Below are 19,618 nucleotides of genomic sequence, written 5' to 3'. Positions count from 1 at the left end.
AATTGTATTGGATTTGGCTGCAACGCTGTTTACCCCTGAAACTCCAAAAGTGTTTCGTGGACTCAAACACTTCACCCACCCCTCCATCAGCATTGTGGTAAGAAGATAATGAGTGCATTTTCGGATGAACTATCCCTTTAATACTATGAGGCCAGGCAGAGAAAGTCTGCAGAAACTGTCTCACTCCGAAATTTGCGTTTACACATGCACCCCCTCCGGAGAACACACCAAGGGTCTGCAGAGTGCAGAGGCTCTCACTGACATTTGCGTCCACAGATACAACTCCTGCTTGAGAATGTCCGAATGATCTCCGGAGTTCAGTGCATGGTGAGAGCAGCTCGTGTGTAAATCATTGGAGCTTTTTGGCTGCTCGCAGCGCCTGTACCTTAATGCCGGTAATAGACGCGCATGGTGATCTAACCGTCCGGCTCCATCACACTGCTCTGTGATGAATGATGCAAACAGTCACTTAACACACTCCAGCCTCGGGCAGTGTGTGTGTGTGTTTCCGGGTCACGTGGTGGACGCACAATAACCGTAGTTAAAACAGCGCTCGCGCACTTAGACATCACCGGGGCTGGCCTCGGATCGGAAGCGGCGGCGGCTCACGTGACCGCAGTGGTGCAGCGCTGAGCAGCGGTGCCGGTGGTCGCGGTTCACTCATGGGTTCGCCGAGCCGAGCGGAGCAGTGAACAACGGCCCCGCGGAGCCGGTGGGATGGTCCGTGTGACGCGTCGTGTGCGGGTGTGTTAGTGTGTCCGGCTGTCGGTGCCCTCATGATGTAGGCCGGTGATCCTGCTGGAGGTGGGTGGTCGGTTATTGTCGTTCCATGTGCGTGTGGTGTATATGTGTCGATCGGATGTGAAACGATGTAACGATGCACAGGGAGAGGCGCTGGGCACACCGTGTGTGCGTGTGAGCGGCGGGGAGCGAGGCGCCTGTAGGCCGGTGGTCCTGCTGCAGGTGGACGGACAGTCATTGTTTTACACGAGCTTTGTTCCACATGACATAAACTGCCCGCGGTGATCCACTGACACACTGTGCACGAAGGAGATGTGTTATATTAACCAACTGGGTCAAAACTAGGTAACAATAAACACAAGGGGGCCTCCATCCTCCTGCAAACAACGATAGATTACTTAGTTTTATTGGACCTGGTCATAGATTGTCAGATCAGTTAGATACAAGCACTGTTCTGCTCATCCACATCATCAGCTTCCATCTTTGTGCCCTTGAGCAAAACTGGTTGTGTAGGGCACCTCTCACTGTGGAGGTGTGGTAGGTTGGTGCTGGGCAGGAGCATGGAGTCCCTGCCTCGTTACCAGAAAACACTAGAGGCTAACGCAGCATGCTGTTAGAAACTGCAGTGCAGATTCATCGCGTGGACCAGACTACTGGAAATATTCTTTAAAGGTTTAGTGTGTAGAATGTAGTGACATCTAGTGGTGAAGTTGCATCTTGCAGCTGAATACCCCTCAACTCACCCTTCCCTTCCAAACACGAAGGAGAACCTGAGGTAGCCTTCAGTTGTCATAAAAACTCAAAAGATGTTTAGTTTGTCCAGTTTGGACAATTGTAAAAATCATGGCGGCCTCAGTAGAGAGGACCCGCCCCCGATGTTAATATTAAGTGATTCTTTATCCAAACTCGATGATTTTCTATGATTAAATATTCAGAGCTAGGCGTGGGAATCACAGGGTAACTCACAATTTAGTGATGTTCGATATACTGCAAGACAATCATACATGCATCACGATATCTAACTAAAGAAGACAATATGCCCCTACAGAAATAAAGTGCTGGATTTATTCACTATAATTTGGTGTCGGTTTCACAGAGTTTGACCCAAACTGATATGAAACAATGAACAAGAATTTCATCTCAGTGTCTCTGTAACAAACACGGTCACTTGTCAATGTGCTAAATTGCCATCATGCCAAGGAAAAATAGCCATGAACTAGCAAATGTCCAAAATTGGCAGAAAGTAGAACAATTCTGCCTTCTGACATTTCTTGTATTTGCACTGAACTTTATGCATATTTTAAACGCTCCTGCATATATTTCTCGACTCTTTTCCAGGACAGAGCTGTGAAATTCCTACACCTGTAGAGAAAAAACACAGCAGGAGAGTCAAAGGCCAAAGACGCAGGCGTCTGTAATTCATGTGCTGCTCAGTGTCTGCTGGGCAAGATGAGTACAGACAGACCCAAACGCAATATCATTAAGAAGAAATATGTAAGTGGGGTTTCTTTCCTCTTTCTGTTTTATAACACAGTCATAGTGGTTTTACTCCGACATTTTGGAAAATAAATATTTTGTTTTATCTCTAATGAAAGCAGTTTGGTCTCTTCTGGCATTACACATGGATCCTGCAGTGTTTCACCATCCTTGTATGCAGAGCTGCAGATGCAGATAGAATACGAATGTGGGCCACTTCTGGCAATGATGTGGCACTTCTGACCTTCTTGTGGCGTGAATAAACACTTGAGTTCATGTGATTTGAGGAGAAATGACCCTGAGCTGGTTGTGTCTGTGTCTTTGACTCTGCAGGACATCAGTGATGGGATGCCGTGGTGTGAAGAACGTCTGGTTCGGAAAGTTCTTTTCCTCTCCCTCAGGGAATTCAGAGACACACACCGTGCAACACACAAACACTCACAAATACACACACGTGCACACAAACACACGTCCAAAAGTACACTTCTACATGGTCCGCGAACACAGACATTACCTAACACACACACTCAAAAAACCACACGCACACGACAGAGTGTCCAGGCCTCACAACAAAGAGTCCCACACAGACCTCCTAACACACATACACAGAAAAACCCACACAGTTCACAAAATATACACATTTCAAAACACATACACCGTCATGAACACACCAACCAAGAGCAAAAAACGAACTTGTCTCAGGACTTACACACACCAAAAACTAAATGTACCTACACACTACCGAACATGCAGACAAAGTCAAAAATGTATGTAGGGAAAATTACACATAATGAGCAGCATACAGACACACAAGACGACTCACACACGTTCCAGAGGAATACTGAATCGACCAGGACACTACGCTCACATAAAACACAACATACTCTGCTGCTGCCCATCGCCAAATACTCACAAACTGAAAAACACAAGCACTCAGTGACAAACAGCTGCACTTCTGGAAACACAAGGATGTTGCTGAGCGGTCCTGTCCCATCCAGGAGTCTGAGATCACGCACTCCCACGAGACTCAGTGGTCAGTACCGGCTGTTTTTCACTTCTGTCCAAGTCACAGCTGTCATTCACCAGTACTGCTGCTACTCTGGAATTTAAAGATAATTCCAGCTCATTGCCTTTCTTTCATTTATTAACAATAATGTAATGTAATGCTGTAATACAAACTATTTCTCTCACGTCACGTAGTGTTTTTGTTACAGTTTTGTTCTTGTTTCTTTGGTTTATATGACACTGTGAGTAGATCATTTCTCAAGGGGATGAAATTGCTTCATGTAAAGTTTGACCTGTTCTCTGAAGGCGCTCTGGTGAACGGCCTCAGCCGCTGTCAGTCCCTCCTGTCAACTGGTCCCAGTTGGAGCTGGCCCTTACAGACACGCCCTCAACAGCGGCGCCCTGCCAGCATTCATCTTGACAAGGATGACCCCAACAGCAAGAGGTCAGTCACTCTGGTGTGATCTTAACACTGACACATTTTGTGTCAAATCTTTCTTCCAAATTGTTTCTGAGTTCATTGTAGCTGAGACACTGATGCAGCAGCTGCTAATGTTCTAACCCTAATCCCCCATTTGCTTTCCTCCGACCACCCTCTGTTACATTCATAAGGAGGAAAGCACTGTATCAGTAGCCTTTCTCATACATTATATCCATTATAATGTTATTTATAATTATTTATTTTCATCAGATTATCTGTGACAACCTAATGAAGACAGCGTAGTCTAATTTATGCTGCTTTCAGACTTGAACTGAAGTCCAGACATTTCTAAAAATGTCTGAGTGAGCCCATGAGAGAACACAGCGGGAACATCTCCAGGAAATTCGCAGTGTTGCGTGTTGATGACATTTCGAACCTATGACGGACTGGAAGAATGAAATTGTCTCAAGATGAAAAAGACGGTGACAACGATGTAAACTTGGAGGGAAGAGGAGCGATAGCTTTTGGGAGAGAGGAGAGAGAAAATGCCCACACCCAACTTATTAGACATTTCCTGAAGTCCATGTCACAGTATTATTTAACGTCAACTGAACTTTTACTCTGAATCGGCTCCAGAGTTGACCCTGTGTCAAAGAAGCTCAACAACCAACATGTCACATCCTCTGAAAAACAGCAAATTAACTTGTCTTTGTTCAGATGCTGCATCAACTGTGATTACCGCCTGACACATAAAGTGTGCACACATGAGAATAGACATATTATAGTGTTTGGTTTAATAATTTGGTCAATGTTATATTTAATGTCAATATTTATTTATGATTTATTTTGGCTAATAATGGGACCAGGCAGAGTTCAATGGGCGATTGTGTTCATCCAGATGTAGAGTGCATATTTGTTTTGGAGAGTAGGTACAATTTCAGCCGATCAAGTTTCTCTTTGGTTGACTAAAGCCTCACTCGTCATCTGTTTGGTGTGCAAAAGGTTTAAGAAGGCAATTTCATGCCATGTTTAAGGGCAGGAAAATAGTGAACTGTATGTGTGTATGTTTGTATGTGTGTGTGCAGACCGAGGCTGCAAGCACAGAGGAAGTTTGCCCAGTCCCCTCCCAGCTCTCCAGGACCACCAGCACTGATGACATCAGCACAGAGCAACCACATTCACAACGTGGCCGTAGTCACCTGTCTGACCCGACGACGACCCAAGACTGAGGATTTCTTGTCTTTTCTCTGTTTGAGAGGTGAGCTACAAGCTCAGACACTGCCTATACACAAGTTACTGTTGATTTACATGTAGATCGGTGCCAAGAGCTCAGCTCCACAACCCCACAATCCCACAGTTTTAGCCCCACAGTTTCTCCTCCTCCTTTTCCTGACATCATTTCTAAAAGAGCAAAGAGGAGTGTTTTTAAGAGGTAGCAGTAGTTTGTGGCCAAATGGCTCCCATCAGGACCATATGTAGTCCTTTTATGGTCTGGACACTGAACTCTGTTGGATGTGTGTGTGACAACGTCCACATCTGTATAGTCAGACTGGCTATAAACGTGTGTGTGTGTGTGTGTGCGTGCGTGCGTGCGCGCGCGCGCGCGCGCTAGGTGGGAGAGGCGAACGTGAAACTATAGTGGGCCAAATAAAATTCAATTATCATTCAATGTTACTACTACTTATAATAATAAATCAGTGTATTAATGGAAAAATTGCTCTATAAGCGAGAATTTTAAACATGTTTCATTCCTCAAAAATGTGATAAAACACACAATATAGAATGTTAAAGAAAAAAATTGACTCTTAGTATCATTATTGTTAGTTTTCAAACTGTCCAGAGATATTGTGATATTATCATCCTCTATTCTTTTGGCCACGATATTTGTTAAGTGAAAATCATGGCAGCCCTAATATACACTGCTGAGCAGGCTGAGTGAGCGACTGTCCAATCACAACATGCCAAGGCCAGGTTTAGACTTGCTTAGATGGTCAGTGCTGCCTTTTATTCAGTGCTACTGCCTGGAGACAGCACATGAGGCAAAACAGGGCTCAAGTCCAATCATTTCATATCTTTGAGGCCAGAGAAAAACTGAAGTTTCCTTCCACTCCCAAAATTCCCCAAAGGTTTCAGTTGGCATCTACACACAGGGAACGTTTGTCCTGGACTCCGTCAATAAGGATCACCCGTCAAAATCAATAAGGCATTTCCTCTTTTACTTCAGGTTCAGCAGCACTGCCCAGCAACATGTCCTTCTTAGCAAGTGGACGAAAGAGGGAGCCATCCAAAAATCAGCGTCTTGATGCCTGTCTTTCCACCAATCACAGGACTGCAGCTGAGGGGAAGAAAACGAGTATATTCAGTCGAACAGCAGGTACACAGCTTCCCGTCTGTGTATATGCCCCGTGGAGCTGAACTCGGGCACTCATGTTTTGTCTTTGCTTAAAGAAATATTCATATTCTTATGTATGTATAATATTAGTCGATCTCTGTGCCTCTGTATCTTTCTTGCTGTCCTACAGTGCAGAGGGACTCGAGGCCTCTGAGAGGGAGGACTGGAGGCTCTGCAGCAGTCAGCTCCCTCTGCGCTCTTACTGCTCGAGAACAGAGCAGGAGTGAAAGAGGGGAGAGAGAGGAGGAACATCGGAGGAGGAGGAGAGAAAGGATGGAGGAGGACAGGAGAGGGGGGGCTGGGAGACACCTTGTGAGGCCCCGCCAGCTCTCCCTACAGGTCAGGAGGACGAACAAGGTCAGATCATCCTTTCTACCTGGGGGAAAAAAACAATTACTCAGTTTGATTACTCCGACACCACATGAATGCACACTAATTATTCACCATACCCCTCTGATCTATATTCCACCTCTGCCAGCTTGTACCTTTTCTCTGTGTAATCCTGAAAAAGCAGGTGGCTTAGAAACCCACAGTCTGTTTGCCCAAGATGTTCGGCTTTGCACTGTCTGTCGTGCTCACGATGAGATCGAAAAAGGATCCTGTTTGTTGTTTGCCCTGATGATGAGAGGAAGCATTTGGATGATTAATCTCTGAAGCTTTGCACCTGGCAACTTGTACTTGATTAGGAGTTCATCTGGTTATTTCTGTATTTTCTGGTTAAGGCTGTACAAGTTAAAGTTAATTTATGGCTAGCACACTGCTATGTTTCTGTTTATGGTGCAGTAATTAAGAACATCTTTTGCTGTGAGACAACTTTGAAAATCAAATGTGTTTCACAGATGGTCATATTTGAAGATGGAATGAAGGGCCCCCCTTTGAGTATTGGGATAATATAAAATCCCCTTACACACATTCATGGTGTTGCTTTGGGTTGATGGAAATACTTAGAGAAACTCAAAATCTGGCTTCTCTCTCAGATCGCTGATTTCAAAAAGTAAGAGAAAAGATTGGATGCAGGCCTCCTTATTTGATAGGAAAATGTGGGGGAGGGGCTTCTGAAGGTATTCAGCCACATGCACTTCTGCAAATACATACTGGCAGTTAAAGTCACACCCACCTTTGAGAAATTAAATTCATATTTATTCCTCACTCACCATAGTACTTTTCTAATGAATCACATTAAAGGTGCTAAATTGGCCCTTGATGCTTGTTCACTGGACCTGTAAAGAACGATTGTTCATCCATTAACAGAATTGTGCGCATAATAATTTGTTGGTTATTATAATCATACCTAGGCTTCAATGACCGCTGTCATGATCTTTTTCTGTTGCAGGTTGCCATGGTGACTGGAGTTGCTAATGAAAGAACTTCCTGTGTCAGGCCAGTCCCTCCCTTAAAGCCTAGCGCAGGGGTTGGCAGTAGACGATCCCCCAGGTCCTGCACAAGATCAAGCAATACCTGTAAACCAAGAGGCAACCCCAAAAGCAAACCCAAGGAAACCAGCAACAAACACATCTCCCGGCAAAGCAACCACCAGCTGCCTCGAAAACACCACCTTCCTCTCCACCACCGAACAGTCATTAACTGCCATAGCAATCCCAAGACCTTCCGTAGTCTTCAGAACTCAGGAAAAAAATCAAACAGGATCCCGGCTCAAATACCACTGACTAATGGCTCAGTCATCACAGAGCTAAGTGAGAACCCTGGGGTCCTGAGGTTATCCAGACGGAGGAGAGGTCTCCCACCAGACACCAGCCCTGCCCCTCCGAGTCAGGTTCCTTTGGACAAGAACTCAAAGAAGTCCAGAACAGTACAGAACAACAAAGGTGATGTCTCACTGGAGAATGATTGCCATATTAGTGGGATGCTACAGAAGGAGGCCAGCAGTGATAAAGATATCAGAGAGGAGTGTGTGAACCACGTGGGTAAAATTGCTGGGAGCAACAGTGAAGACAGATGCAGCCATGTTGGAGGGATGAGCCTTGAGAGGGATGGTGGTATTGGTGACGACCTGCACAGCCAGGCGAATGTTGGAAAATTGAGTGCGGCAAGCATTATTGCTCCTGAGCCCTCTCAAGAAATGGCCAACTTTACCAACATCATCTCAGACTATGCCCTTGGCCCTGTCAGCGAGATCATAGTCAGACATAAAAGGCTCCAGAGAAATCAGTCCACTTCATCCACAATACCCAAGCCAATCACCAGGACCACTGATTCTAGGACTGTTGCCAGAGCTGCTACTCCCAGGACTACTGTAACTCAAGCTGCTATCAACTCAGAGACATCTGCATATGTACACACTGAACCATCAGGCACATATTCTGCCAAGCACACTGCTAAGGCAACTAACAAATGTACTAGCAAGGACACTACCAAGTGTACTTCTCCAACCAGCAGTTACTCTATCCCTAATTGCCAAGGTGCTGTAAAAGACTCTTCCAATGGTACTCCAGAGGACTCGGCTAAGGTCATTGCACCTGTCAGTAGCTGTAGAAGTAACCCTTCTAGCACTTCCAAGGGCTCTACAAAGGGCCTTACCCAGACCAAGTCTACTACCTCAGCTATGAAGACCAGGACCAGCCCTCGAATTCTTTTGAAACGATAACACCTGAGCTACAGCTGAAAACGAGTCAGTGTTCAATATAAAGATAAACCATAATTAGAACAATATTTATTGGATCATAATTGGCTACTGTTAATAATAGGTGATGTAGGGTGATGGCTATTGGCTGGTTGGATAGTGACATAGTGGCTATGGCTTGCCAGTGATAGTGGGATCATTTTTTTTGAAAGACAGCATAGAGAGAGACATGTTGTATAGTTGAGTGTAAAGTGAAAACACACGGATTTCTGACGCTTCCCTGCTGTATCCTACATAGTAGCTTGGTATGTGTGTATTATATTCAGAAGGAAAGGCTACTGGCTAAATCAATGCACATACATTAAAGCTAGGGTTGGCTACACTTTGAAAAAATGCAACTGATACATCACACCCCCCTCCCATCGGCCCTCTCTTCAAAGCAAAAACACATGAGCGTGCACTGACTGACAACTGCTAGAAGCCGACTTTTCCATGACTATCGTCTCTGCTTACCAACCCTACCTTTTTAATTTGAGCCAGTCTGCTGAACAGTTTTCAGCAGCGGTTATTCTTATTTGCCTTTGCTCTGGTGGTTTTGGTGTGGTCGTTGGGAACCTACTGCCATTTAATGTGAACAGGAATCATCTGTTCAAGGTTGTCTGGATTAATAACATTCAAGTCTAACGAGTTCCTCACCATGAATCCTCGGGAGGAGCAAAGAAGAAGTTCAACTTAAAGACTGTCAAAGTACAAGTGAAATGCTGATATGATCAACGAGACAGGTTTACTGGCAGTAATCATTATCCTGTTCATTGAAAGATCCCTTCCTTAATCGATTTTAGTGGAAGTGATGGACGACAGAACCGTGTCTGAGACTGCTGAAACCTCATGACATATCCATACAAACCTTGGAATGTATTCTTGTGCAGAATGACGAGGATGGATGTTCCATTCGTAGTTATTGAATTCTGATAAAGTTTGTTGTAATAGCCATTTTGAACAGGAGAAATGATTACAGCGAGAAACCCTGTTTTAACATTCATATGGGCATTCAAGTCACCAGCTCAACTGTCTTCACCAGCCTAAAGCTGCTTTCAGACATACACTGAACTCTGGAGATCCTTCGAACATTCTCTGGAGAGGCAAATGTCCAAGGGGGAGCCTCCGGACCTTCTGTGGACTTTCCCTAGCCAGCCCCCTCGTAAAATGTCCGCAGATAGACCATAGTAGGCGACGTGAGAACACAGCAGGAGATCCTCCGCAGGATTCACCGTGACAGACGCAAAAAGGAAAAAAAACACAAACAAATATCTCAGGATGAAAAAGAGGTGCCATACACATAGAAGACACTGAAGATGTCAAGAGAGTTTTTGGTGATAAGAGCCGACGCTGGGATGGAGGTGCTGTAAATATATGCACATGATCCCTGCAGCAGAATGATTACGTGGCATCATGCCTCTGCCTGCTACTCCACCCGTCACCTGAACACTCCGGAGATTTCTGTGTTGCTGTGAACGGGTCTGAGCAGAGAATCTCCTGCTGTGAAGAAAGTCCGGGCCCAATTCTCCAGACATCCTCCGGAGGTAATGTCTGAAGACTGCTTATGTAACATCAGGAGGACTCTTCAGTCCACTGTTCTTCTTAATGGAAAAAATCTTTTGAAGTAGGTCACATGTGAAATATACAGGAACAACAATGGTGTTGTTTTTACCTGTGTTTTTTTGATCTTTTTACGTTTTTATTGCCCGCTCTATACCCACCGACTTCGTGTGTGAGAAACAGCGGTGGCTGCGTACTCACATGCAGCGTGCTTGTTTCTGAGTCGTGTGGTCTGATACTTTTGTAAATATAAGAGGACATATGTTTTGTGAGGCGGCTGTAGACAGAAACTGTATAAAGAAATTCTTGCGGTTTGACCTTCACTGTTAATGTGACCATCATATTTGACTGTATGAACCCTGTAGATGTTGTGGATTTTACTGGACCGTCAGAAGGTTTTAGGATGACATCAGGTGCTATCCGGTGCTATTAAATTGCTCATTGAATTTTTTGGGGTTAGATGAGTAGTAGATCTGTGTGGCTGTATTGGATGATATGAGTCAGCACATTCATGTTGCACATTTCCACACAGTACAAAAAACCTGTGTAAAAGAAAACAACTGTCTGACAGCGGTGGACACTGCTGCCTTTGCTTTATTTTAAACACTTTACATGAAAAACATTGTTGTTCCCACCATTAAATAAGTAACTGACAAATGTATTTGTAAATTAGCTATTTATGCTCCGTCCATATGTATCAGTCTAAATCAGCAGTTAGTGTGTTAATTTAACACATGTTAAAAACTAAGTTATGAATAAAGGCATGAATCAGTTTGAGCTGCAGAACTTTGATCAAACATACACTGTTGTTATTTCTTAATGTAAGTATGTGGTTTGTAGAGGAAGCAGTCGTTTACAACTCACTACAAAAGCTACTTTTTGAATACTTCCATTTTAAAGTGAAAGCTCTTCCACTTATGATACTGTGAAGCATTGCTTAACACTGACCCATCAGAGTGCTCTTCCATAAAGAATAAAACGGTTCACCACACAATGACACTGTCAAACCCTAACACCACAGCTTTGTTGTAAAAGTGCTTCCTTTTTTAAAACCAAACCATTGTTTTAAGTATCAGCTGTTTCCTCGTGTTTGGTATTTCAATAGAATTATCACGTGTCACAGTTTCATGTGTTAAATGCTTCCTGCTATGTAAAGTGAATTCATCAGTGATCACTTGTTCCACAGTTTGTTGCTGCAGACTAATCAATGGATGTACACGGTGTATGACTCATTGCTGAATGGATCTGCAGATCTACTATGTGCTGACATTTGCATGAACATGTGCGTATTATTCAGCGCCTCACACAATTCATTTAGCTGTCGCGACGATTTTCAATTGCAAAAGTTAGCAATATAATTGTGTTTCTTGCAGCGACTGTGTCTCATGTGGACAGAGACAACTTTCCTCCGAAATGGGTCCTCGAATAAATCAATTCATGCCTTGTTCCCATTAATTCATGTGCTATGTATCTCATGCTAGTTACCGGTAAAACAACTTTAAAGTGTTATTGAGGTTTATGAGCAAACTTGTTCAGCCCCAAGTGAACATGAAAACATCTGTGCAGGGAAAGTGTAAGGAAAGTGTAAAAAGTCTGTGGAAATGTCAATGATACGAATGAGAATTTGTAATAAAATTTCTTTGTGCAATTTTTCTCCAGTTGCATTTGTCTACTTTAAAATGAAGCTGTTTCAACAAATTGCAACTTAATGCTGATCAAACAAAATGCCATCCCAACAGTGCTAACCCTCAACTAACTCTTGACATGCAGTTATCCCTTTTAGTCTCCCTCTAGCTCCAAGGTTACTGACAGACCAGTGGCATTGCATACTTTTCCTATTTACAAATCACATGTACTATAAATCACAGTTTTGCAAACCTTGCTATTTTGTTTTAGATAATGTGATTAAAATCTCTCTCTCTCACTGTCAGGCTCTCAGACATTTGCGTTTGCACTCACAGCTCTTGCGGACATTCTCCGGATCTCAGTAGTTCAGTGCATGTCTTAAAGCAGCTATACACTGCAGACCTACTGTGAGGCCCACACATAGCCACAGGAGGGCGGTAGCGCCAAGTCCATCAAGCATCACTGCCCTATTTACTCCAGTAGAAGAGGAAGTGTATGGTGATGTTTTTCCCCGAGTTTATCCTGTCAGGCAAACTCTCGGGCTGCTTGAAGCTCTTTATTTTATTTTTGCCACCGCTCTCACAACCACAGCCAGTGTTCAGGTTCAAACAGAAAGAAGAAGAACCACAGCCAGTGTCGTCTGTAACTTTTCACATGAACACAGCTGCTGTGAGGGCGGAGGTGATACCTGCGAGACCAGGAGCAGGACAAAGAGGAGGTGGCCGAGTTATATCGAAACAGGATACAGGAGTGTGTGTGTCACAGTGTGTGTGTGTGTGTATCACAGTTGTAGGAGTAGAGATCTGGTGTTTTGCAAGAAGCTCCGGTCAGAGAAACGACGCTGAGCGGAACCATGTTTGAAAACTTCAGAGAAAGACTTCACATGGTGCAGCAGGATTTCACCACCGGGTCAGTTCTGCTCCAGTTAGCCTCTGCTTAGCTCCAGCTCCAGCTCCAGCTAACCTCACATTCACATAAACAGCTCATCTCTGTGTGCACAGCGTCAACATGACACCTCTCTCTGTGTCATACGTGTCCCCGGTGTCATGTATGTTACAGTCTCAGTGACATGTATGTTGAAGTAATGTGGAGCAGAAGCTCTGCGGCAGTTTGCTGCTGCCTCTGATGTCAGCTGAGCATCATGTGATGAAGTGTGTTTCCACTCAGCTCCAACCGCAGCACAGTCAACCCACTGTCACTCATTGGAAAAACTAGTAAAGCTTTGGACTTAAACATCATCAACCAACAAAGCTTCTGCATCATTTATACATTTGTCCTGCCTGTATCTTAACAGACTGTGAGCTGTGGAGGCCGTGGCTCAGGGGGAAGAGTGGGTCATCTATTTGACGCAGCTTTGAGGGTTCAATCCCCACCTCCTCCTGTTCTTACATTATAAAACTTTATTAATCCAAATTGGGAAACCTATTTGCCTCCAAATACAGACAACAGACAATAAACATTACATTCACAGTACACATACAAACAATGAAAACACCATAAAACGCTGTTTGAGATCAACAGCTGACAGATGCCATGGATCCAGCCCACAACTGAAAATGTTCCTTAAAATAATCAGACCACTACTGGAAAATAAGACCTTAGTCGTTAAGTAGAACAGCGGATGAGCGTCTGATTCTGTTGAAACATGAGCTGGGTCTCAATCCAGGGGCTGCATCCTTCGAAGGAACCGTCAGTGACAAACCTTACTTTGAAAGAGGTTTATGGCGCTGGCTAACGACGAGACATCTTGTTCTTGAGTATGGTGCCTCAACTTAACTAAGCAGTTAACGGTACACTTGTTAAAAAAACAAAGGGTATTAAAACGTTCTTGTCGTGTCCAACTCGTCCGTCTCATTTCAGTTTAGCCCGGCCCACGAAGACAGCATCCCCCGTGGGCCGGGCAGACAGCGTCCTCTGAAGGATGCAGCTCCTGCATTGAGAAACATTAAATGTGTGAGGGATGGCCTTCAAAGCACAGGACTGGTTAAAGCGTCGTCCTTGTTCTCTTTTCTGATGTGTTCTACGTTCTCGTTGAACTGACATCTTCTTTCCCTCCCTCCAGCTTAAAGACACTTGGAGATAAATCAAGAGACACCAAAACCAAGAGAAGACCCAGGTCAGCAGAACACTGTCGTGAATGTGATATAAATGATCTAAAGATATTACTTGCGAGGTCAAACATTCTTCCACACAGTGCTCCGTTCCCCATCATGCCTCGTAATCATCTCTTCGGAACTGGTGTCATGACAGAATTAAATGTATCTGGTTGTTATAATTTTGATTTACTCTGCAGAAAGAAGTTTAATCTCACTGGTTAAAGGTTTGATCATGTTTCTCCTGTTTGTTGTTCAGGTTTGAAGAAAGCCCTCCACTTTTCAGTGCTGGACTGGAAATCCTGAGCAGGTCACTGCACACACTGCACACACAGTCAGGGTCTAAACAGCTTATGAGCAGCGTATTCATGAATATACCATTTGTTCCTGTAGGTATGAAGAGAATTGGTTTCTACTCCACAAAAGAACTAAAGACTGTGCTCAGGCTGCAGAGGTAGGATCAGTACTTCTCTATTCTGCACTGTTATGTAACATCAGTGAAAACCATTAATGATCAACGTACAATCTTCTGGTTTGTGTAATTCTGTTAATGGATGCTTGAATATAAGATGTAGATATTTATTAACAAACAGACTAATGTATCATATGGTATGTGGCAGAAGGTATACTGTACACAGTGCTGGGGTTCCAATACTCCGGTCAATTGATATGGGATATATATTCAAATATTGTTGTGTGTGTGTGTTAGTCAGTAGATGGGGACATAGTGATGCTCTCGGCGCACTGGGAGAGGAGAAGGACAGCTCTGACGCAGCTACAGGAAGAACTGCAAAGCTTGCCGGCCTTTGTTAGTGAACTCGATGCCATCACTGCTAACATAGGTATGGAGTCTGTTTCATTTCTATCTAACAAAGCCAGTCAGCACCACCAACAACAGCATGGTACCATAACCTCAACAATGGAGCCTAACATTTGATGTCTGTATTTCTTTAGTTCATCCCAGTCAAGAACAGACAGGGACACATACAGCACACACAATACAAAGTGCTTTGAAATGTGAGATGAAGACAAACAACTGTCTTACCTCCAGCCCTCTGTGTGTATGTGAGATAGGGGAGGAACATTTAATCAAGACAAACACATTGAATAGGATGGTATAGTATGTGTATATGCAAATCAAAAGGCAAACAAGTGATTATCTATCATTTGGGGTTTCCCCTCTTATAAGGCTAAAAATGTGACACCTGTTTATGCAGGTACTGCTTTATCAATAAAGTATGTATAGATTTATATGGTTAGATTTAAAGCATGACGCTATTCATTACAAAACTAGCATATATGCAATATTTCTTAACAAGTTACCTCTTCAAGCTAATTACTCATTTCATAGCAAGGATGAAACAATTCTAACAACACAACAAAAACAAACAACAAAACACACCGTTTTATAGGTTGTGGTGTTGTAAATGTAAACATTTGGAATTCAGAATTAGTTCAGACAAGCACTGACCTTGCTGCAGAGTGTGTTTCTGGGTATCATTTTTATTTCATTATATAATGTTTTCATTGTGACATTTTATATTTCACATGCACCAAAGCCACAGTGATTATGAATATGCCAACCACTGTTGTGATCAAACAGTATACAGGCCTGTGTGTGAAGTTAAATTACAGTTAATTACTATACCTTATCTCAACCACACTTCCTATGTTCCACGCCTAGCGAACTACTGTAACTAGATAGTGTGTGAGTACATATACAGCAGCAGAACAAAGAGCCAGTGTTAACTTGCCTGAGGTTAATGTGTGTTTGTGTCTCCAGCTCATTTGGAAGGGGACTTTGAGGAGATGGAGAGCAGGCTGATCTACCTGGAGACTCTGTGCTGTCAGTGTGAACAACAGACGGTCAAACAACATCATGTCAACCAACTAGAAGTTTATAAGAAAAAGAAGAGGTATGAGATGTGTATATTATCCACTAATTCCCTGCGCAGCTTGAATACATCATTTTAAAATGTGATCTGTTTCTTCAGGTCTGCTTTATAGAGGAACACAATACTCTGCTTGTTAAGTCAGAGAAACAGAATGGCATCATGTAAACCTTGTGTAATGATGCTTGTGCTTGTCCGATGTTTGTCTTGAAACAGGAGGGAGGTGGAGGCACTGGAAGGTGAGCAGCAGTACTGTCATTACACACTGGGGCGCGTCACACTGACTATGTTCCTACTTTATTACAGTGCTGTGAGAAAGTGTTCAACCCTTGTAATTTCTCTGTTATTGTATATCTGTCATCATGAATAGTTTCAGATATGGATGAATGGATGATAGATAGATGGATGGATTTATTTATTGATCCCAACTGGGTAATTCCAGAATATTTACTCAAAATGTAAGATTAGATCAAGGGACCACATGATTACAGTTTCTTAAAACAACACCAAACCTACATCACCCATGTGTTGGAAGACAGTAAAGCTGTTGATGATGTAAGGCAGCAGAATAATGCTAGTGTTTATAGTGCGATGTGAATCACTACAGAGATCAGAGGGTATTCTAAAATATGTCTCTTCTTTTTTGTAGTGGAACTAAATTCGGAGCATGCTCAGAAGGTGGCGGAACTGGAGCAGACCATGCGCCAAAAACTGCGAGACAGACAGAAGGTCTATGAAGAAGCCTTTAACCAAGACATGGAGCAATACCTGTCCACTGGACAGATACAGCAGAGAGGTACGGTATTCCAGGCAAGTTCAAGTGACAGGGACCATTTGCACACTAATTTTTCATTCACACTAAGCTGATGATTTCAGAACAAATCTCCAGATTTGAGGACAACAGTCCTGCTTTGCAGTCAGAGATGGGTAAATGTATACTTTTAATGTTTTATATGTGGTCTCATCTATTGTAATATGATATATTATGATTATTATATTGTTCAGGAAAATAAATCAGTGTTCTTTAAGTCTGTCAATTCCAGTTCCTGTCAGAGAACTGATTCAAGTTACTTAAAGGGATAGTTCAACCAAAAATGAAAATGCACTCACTATCTACTCACCACTATGCTGAAGGGGGGGTGGGGTGGGGGAAGTGTTTGAATCCACAAAACACTTTTGGAGTATCAGGGGTAAACAGAGTTGCAGCCAAATCCATAAAATTGAAGTAAATGGTGAACAATTCTTCTTCTTTAATTATCTGAAGAACACTATTATTGGCTTAAAAAAATGTAAATTTGGTGTGTTATGCATGTGTTTGTAATTGTAGAGCCAATCAAACCTGACGTGGGTGTTCTGGATCACATGACGGTAACCAACATGTCAGACCAGGAGGCTTTGGATGACTTCCTTAACTCCAGCGGTGATGACATAAGTACTGGATCATCACTGACCTCAGGTAACCCCAACTTACTTATTCTACAGCCTCAGGAAAGTTCAAGACATACAGAAGCTGCTAAGATATTGCACGTTATCAATGTTTTAAAAGTGTTTCAATCATCTTTTGACCGATTCACCCCATCAGCGTTTCAGTAGCAGTACTGGCTAATGTGTGGGGTTAGTGAGTTCAAACCTTGTAAACATGGAGTAACGTGTATTTGTTTTGGTGTTACGCTCCCTGTAATGAATGTAAACATAGCCCTGTAGCTTTGTTTGGTTCACATACATCCTTGGTTGTTCTGATCAGTCACTCAGTAACCTGAGGGCCCTGAAGTTACAACTGGAGACAATGAAAGGAACTCACTTAAATTGTTTTCTGACAATGATTTTAATATCAAAATCTCACCACCTTCCCAGGAGAAGTGAATTTACTTACTGCTGATCTACCCCCAATGTTAACTTACCACACTACCTAGATGGGACAGGTTGATCTAGATCTCAGGACTCAGGTAATACTAGTCCATATATATCGAAACGTTAGCCACTTTATGAAATAAGACAACGTCTTCTTTAACAGGTCCAGACCCCGAGTCCTGCTCCTCTGAATCTACAAGAAGCCAAATGAACCAAGCCCCTCCCACTAACAACAAACCATCCAACCAGGATGCAGTATGGGGGCGAGAAGAGGAAGCGGCCAGTGAGGAGAGTGATGAACCTGTGGTGCAGTCAGATGAGGACGAGGTTCAGCCGGACATGTCATTGGTTGGTCTGCAGGATGTTGAGAGGGCCTCTGATGAGAGTGACTCTGCAGGGGACCTGGCCTCTGGGTAACTGAACAACCTGGACCATGAAACTCACTGAATACTGGAACACTAACTACTGTTGCTCTGGTGCCCTGTGCTCTCGTCTTCAGCAAACATGTGCCACTTTTCTGCTTTGAGGTCAAACTGCTCTTTTCTGACTTGACTTGAGAACATGCCTCCAACACAAATGCTGGATTTTCATATCAAACACTTAGTCAGTAATGCCAACTAACAGGGACGTTGTTGATTCATAGTTTTCCCCAAATAAAACATAGTAGCATGTGATCACTGACAAGAAACCTTGTTCATAAATAGTGACAAATCAATGCCAATCAGAGTTAGTTCCTGACATGCATCAGCGGAGGAGAAGGCAGTTGCCACAGTGACAGGAGTTTTTTTTTTACTTGTGCAAGGCGTGGCATTCACAAGATAGAGGAAGGCCAAGTCTTTTTTGTTTGGAGCAAATCTATCACTTATACATGCTGTGTGTATAGAAAGTTAACTTTTGCAATGCTGACTGTTAAAAGTCCTTTAGGCGTTTGTAGTTTTTCCCAAAAAACACATATTTACTACCATATCTCTGCCTGGGTAACGGCTCCAGTGACTGAGCCCACACTGCAGATGGAACAGCTGGAGCCACTGTCAGATCAAATCTAGATAAGACATATGGATCAAGTTTCCTTAGTTCTGACAGAAACTGTCCACAATCCAGCAGGTGATACTCTGCACTATGTTATCCTCTATTGTGGCAAAATACAGGTAAACAGTAGAGCACATTGTTCCCCTTATAGTCGACCGCAGACTGCCGAGGCAAGTCAGGAAGTATTGGAAGAGAATGCATTGTTGGGTTTTGTTCTTTTCATTGAATTTGTTGATGTGAAAATACAGATTAACACCAGACTTAGTCTGTAAAGTTTTTGGGTTCAAACCGGACCATCTGCTCCAGGTTTTTGTTTGACAATCAGGTGTGTTTTTGTGTCCTCCCCATTCAATAAAGTGTCAATATGTCTGTGTATCGTATATTTGTGTCTTGTGGGGTTTATTGCATAAAATACGGTCCAGTGTGTAAGATTCAGGTGAAAGGGTTCTATTGGCAGAAAGTGAATATAAAATAATTCTAGTGATGTTTTCACTAGTGTGTTTCATCTAAATTGTACGAATTGTTTTCTTTACTCTAGAATGGGCCGTTTATATTGAAATACTTTATATTTAGATCTGAAGCAGGTCCTCTCTACGAAGGCTGCCATGTTTTTTACAGTAGCCCAAACTGGACAACACACACACTCGCATCTTTTTTAATGACTGGCTGCTCAGACCTAGTCAGGTGGATCATGGGTGGAACTAAGGTGGGAATTTATGCCACAGAACTCTCAGGGGCTGCATCTTTTGGAGGACGTGGTCTATGGTCCACAGGGACCACCTCCTTTGTGGGCTGTGTAGATTATAACGGTTGACCTGAAATGAGATGGTCTGGTCTACAGGGTGTTTCCGTTACTGCTGTTGCCTACAAACAGATATGAAGTTGGACACGCCGAAAAAGTTTTTATGCACC

The 19,618-nt window shown here is 43.2% G+C and overlaps 2 protein-coding genes across 4 annotated transcripts; both read left to right on the top strand.

Moving 5' to 3' along the window:
• Window positions 1–164: 164 nt before the first annotated feature.
• On the top strand, window positions 165–11,863 carry LOC118114237. Of its 2 annotated transcripts, XM_035164562.2 has the most exons (8): window positions 165–804; window positions 2,080–2,235; window positions 2,551–3,250; window positions 3,529–3,667; window positions 4,729–4,901; window positions 5,868–6,017; window positions 6,166–6,392; window positions 7,369–11,863. In XM_035164562.2, the coding sequence occupies exons 2-8, from the start codon at window positions 2,191–2,193 to the stop codon at window positions 8,638–8,640; spliced, it is 2,706 nt and encodes a 901-aa protein (XP_035020453.1). In that variant the 5' UTR covers window positions 165–804; window positions 2,080–2,190; the 3' UTR covers window positions 8,641–11,863. The 2 variants fall into 2 exon arrangements, with proteins under 2 accessions (XP_035020453.1, XP_035020456.1); XM_035164565.2 differs by lacking the exon at window positions 2,080–2,235.
• A 535-nt stretch (window positions 11,864–12,398) lies between these two features.
• On the top strand, window positions 12,399–18,278 carry LOC118114242 (dysbindin-A). Of its 2 annotated transcripts, XM_035164574.2 has the most exons (11): window positions 12,403–12,750; window positions 13,904–13,957; window positions 14,194–14,244; window positions 14,328–14,388; window positions 14,644–14,776; window positions 15,718–15,850; window positions 16,043–16,065; window positions 16,476–16,622; window positions 16,703–16,753; window positions 17,154–17,282; window positions 17,841–18,278. In XM_035164574.2, the coding sequence occupies exons 1-11, from the start codon at window positions 12,695–12,697 to the stop codon at window positions 18,092–18,094; spliced, it is 1,092 nt and encodes a 363-aa protein (XP_035020465.1). In that variant the 5' UTR covers window positions 12,403–12,694; the 3' UTR covers window positions 18,095–18,278. The 2 variants fall into 2 exon arrangements, with proteins under 2 accessions (XP_035020466.1, XP_035020465.1); XM_035164575.2 differs by lacking the exon at window positions 16,703–16,753 and having other exon boundaries at window positions 12,399–12,750.
• Window positions 18,279–19,618: the final 1,340 nt, after the last annotated feature.

This window comes from Hippoglossus stenolepis, chromosome 8 (assembly GCF_022539355.2).
Source record: "Hippoglossus stenolepis isolate QCI-W04-F060 chromosome 8, HSTE1.2, whole genome shotgun sequence".
Classification (NCBI taxonomy): domain Eukaryota; kingdom Metazoa; phylum Chordata; class Actinopteri; order Pleuronectiformes; family Pleuronectidae; genus Hippoglossus; species Hippoglossus stenolepis.
This window is presented reverse-complemented; position numbering and strand designations above follow the sequence as displayed.

Coding starts and splice junctions, on each gene's coding strand:
- LOC118114237 (XM_035164562.2), top strand. CDS start 2,191: ATGAGTACAGACAGACCCAAACGCAATATCATTAAGAAGAAATAT. Junction 4,902..5,867: donor GTCTTTTCTCTGTTTGAGAG/GTGAGCTACAAG, acceptor CTTTTACTTCAG/GTTCAGCAGCACTGCCCAGC. Junction 6,018..6,165: donor TATATTCAGTCGAACAGCAG/GTACACAGCTTC, acceptor GCTGTCCTACAG/TGCAGAGGGACTCGAGGCCT.
- LOC118114242 (XM_035164574.2), top strand. CDS start 12,695: ATGTTTGAAAACTTCAGAGAAAGACTTCACATGGTGCAGCAGGATTTC. Junction 14,245..14,327: donor GGACTGGAAATCCTGAGCAG/GTCACTGCACAC, acceptor TTGTTCCTGTAG/GTATGAAGAGAATTGGTTTC. Junction 17,283..17,840: donor TGGATCATCACTGACCTCAG/GTAACCCCAACT, acceptor CTTCTTTAACAG/GTCCAGACCCCGAGTCCTGC.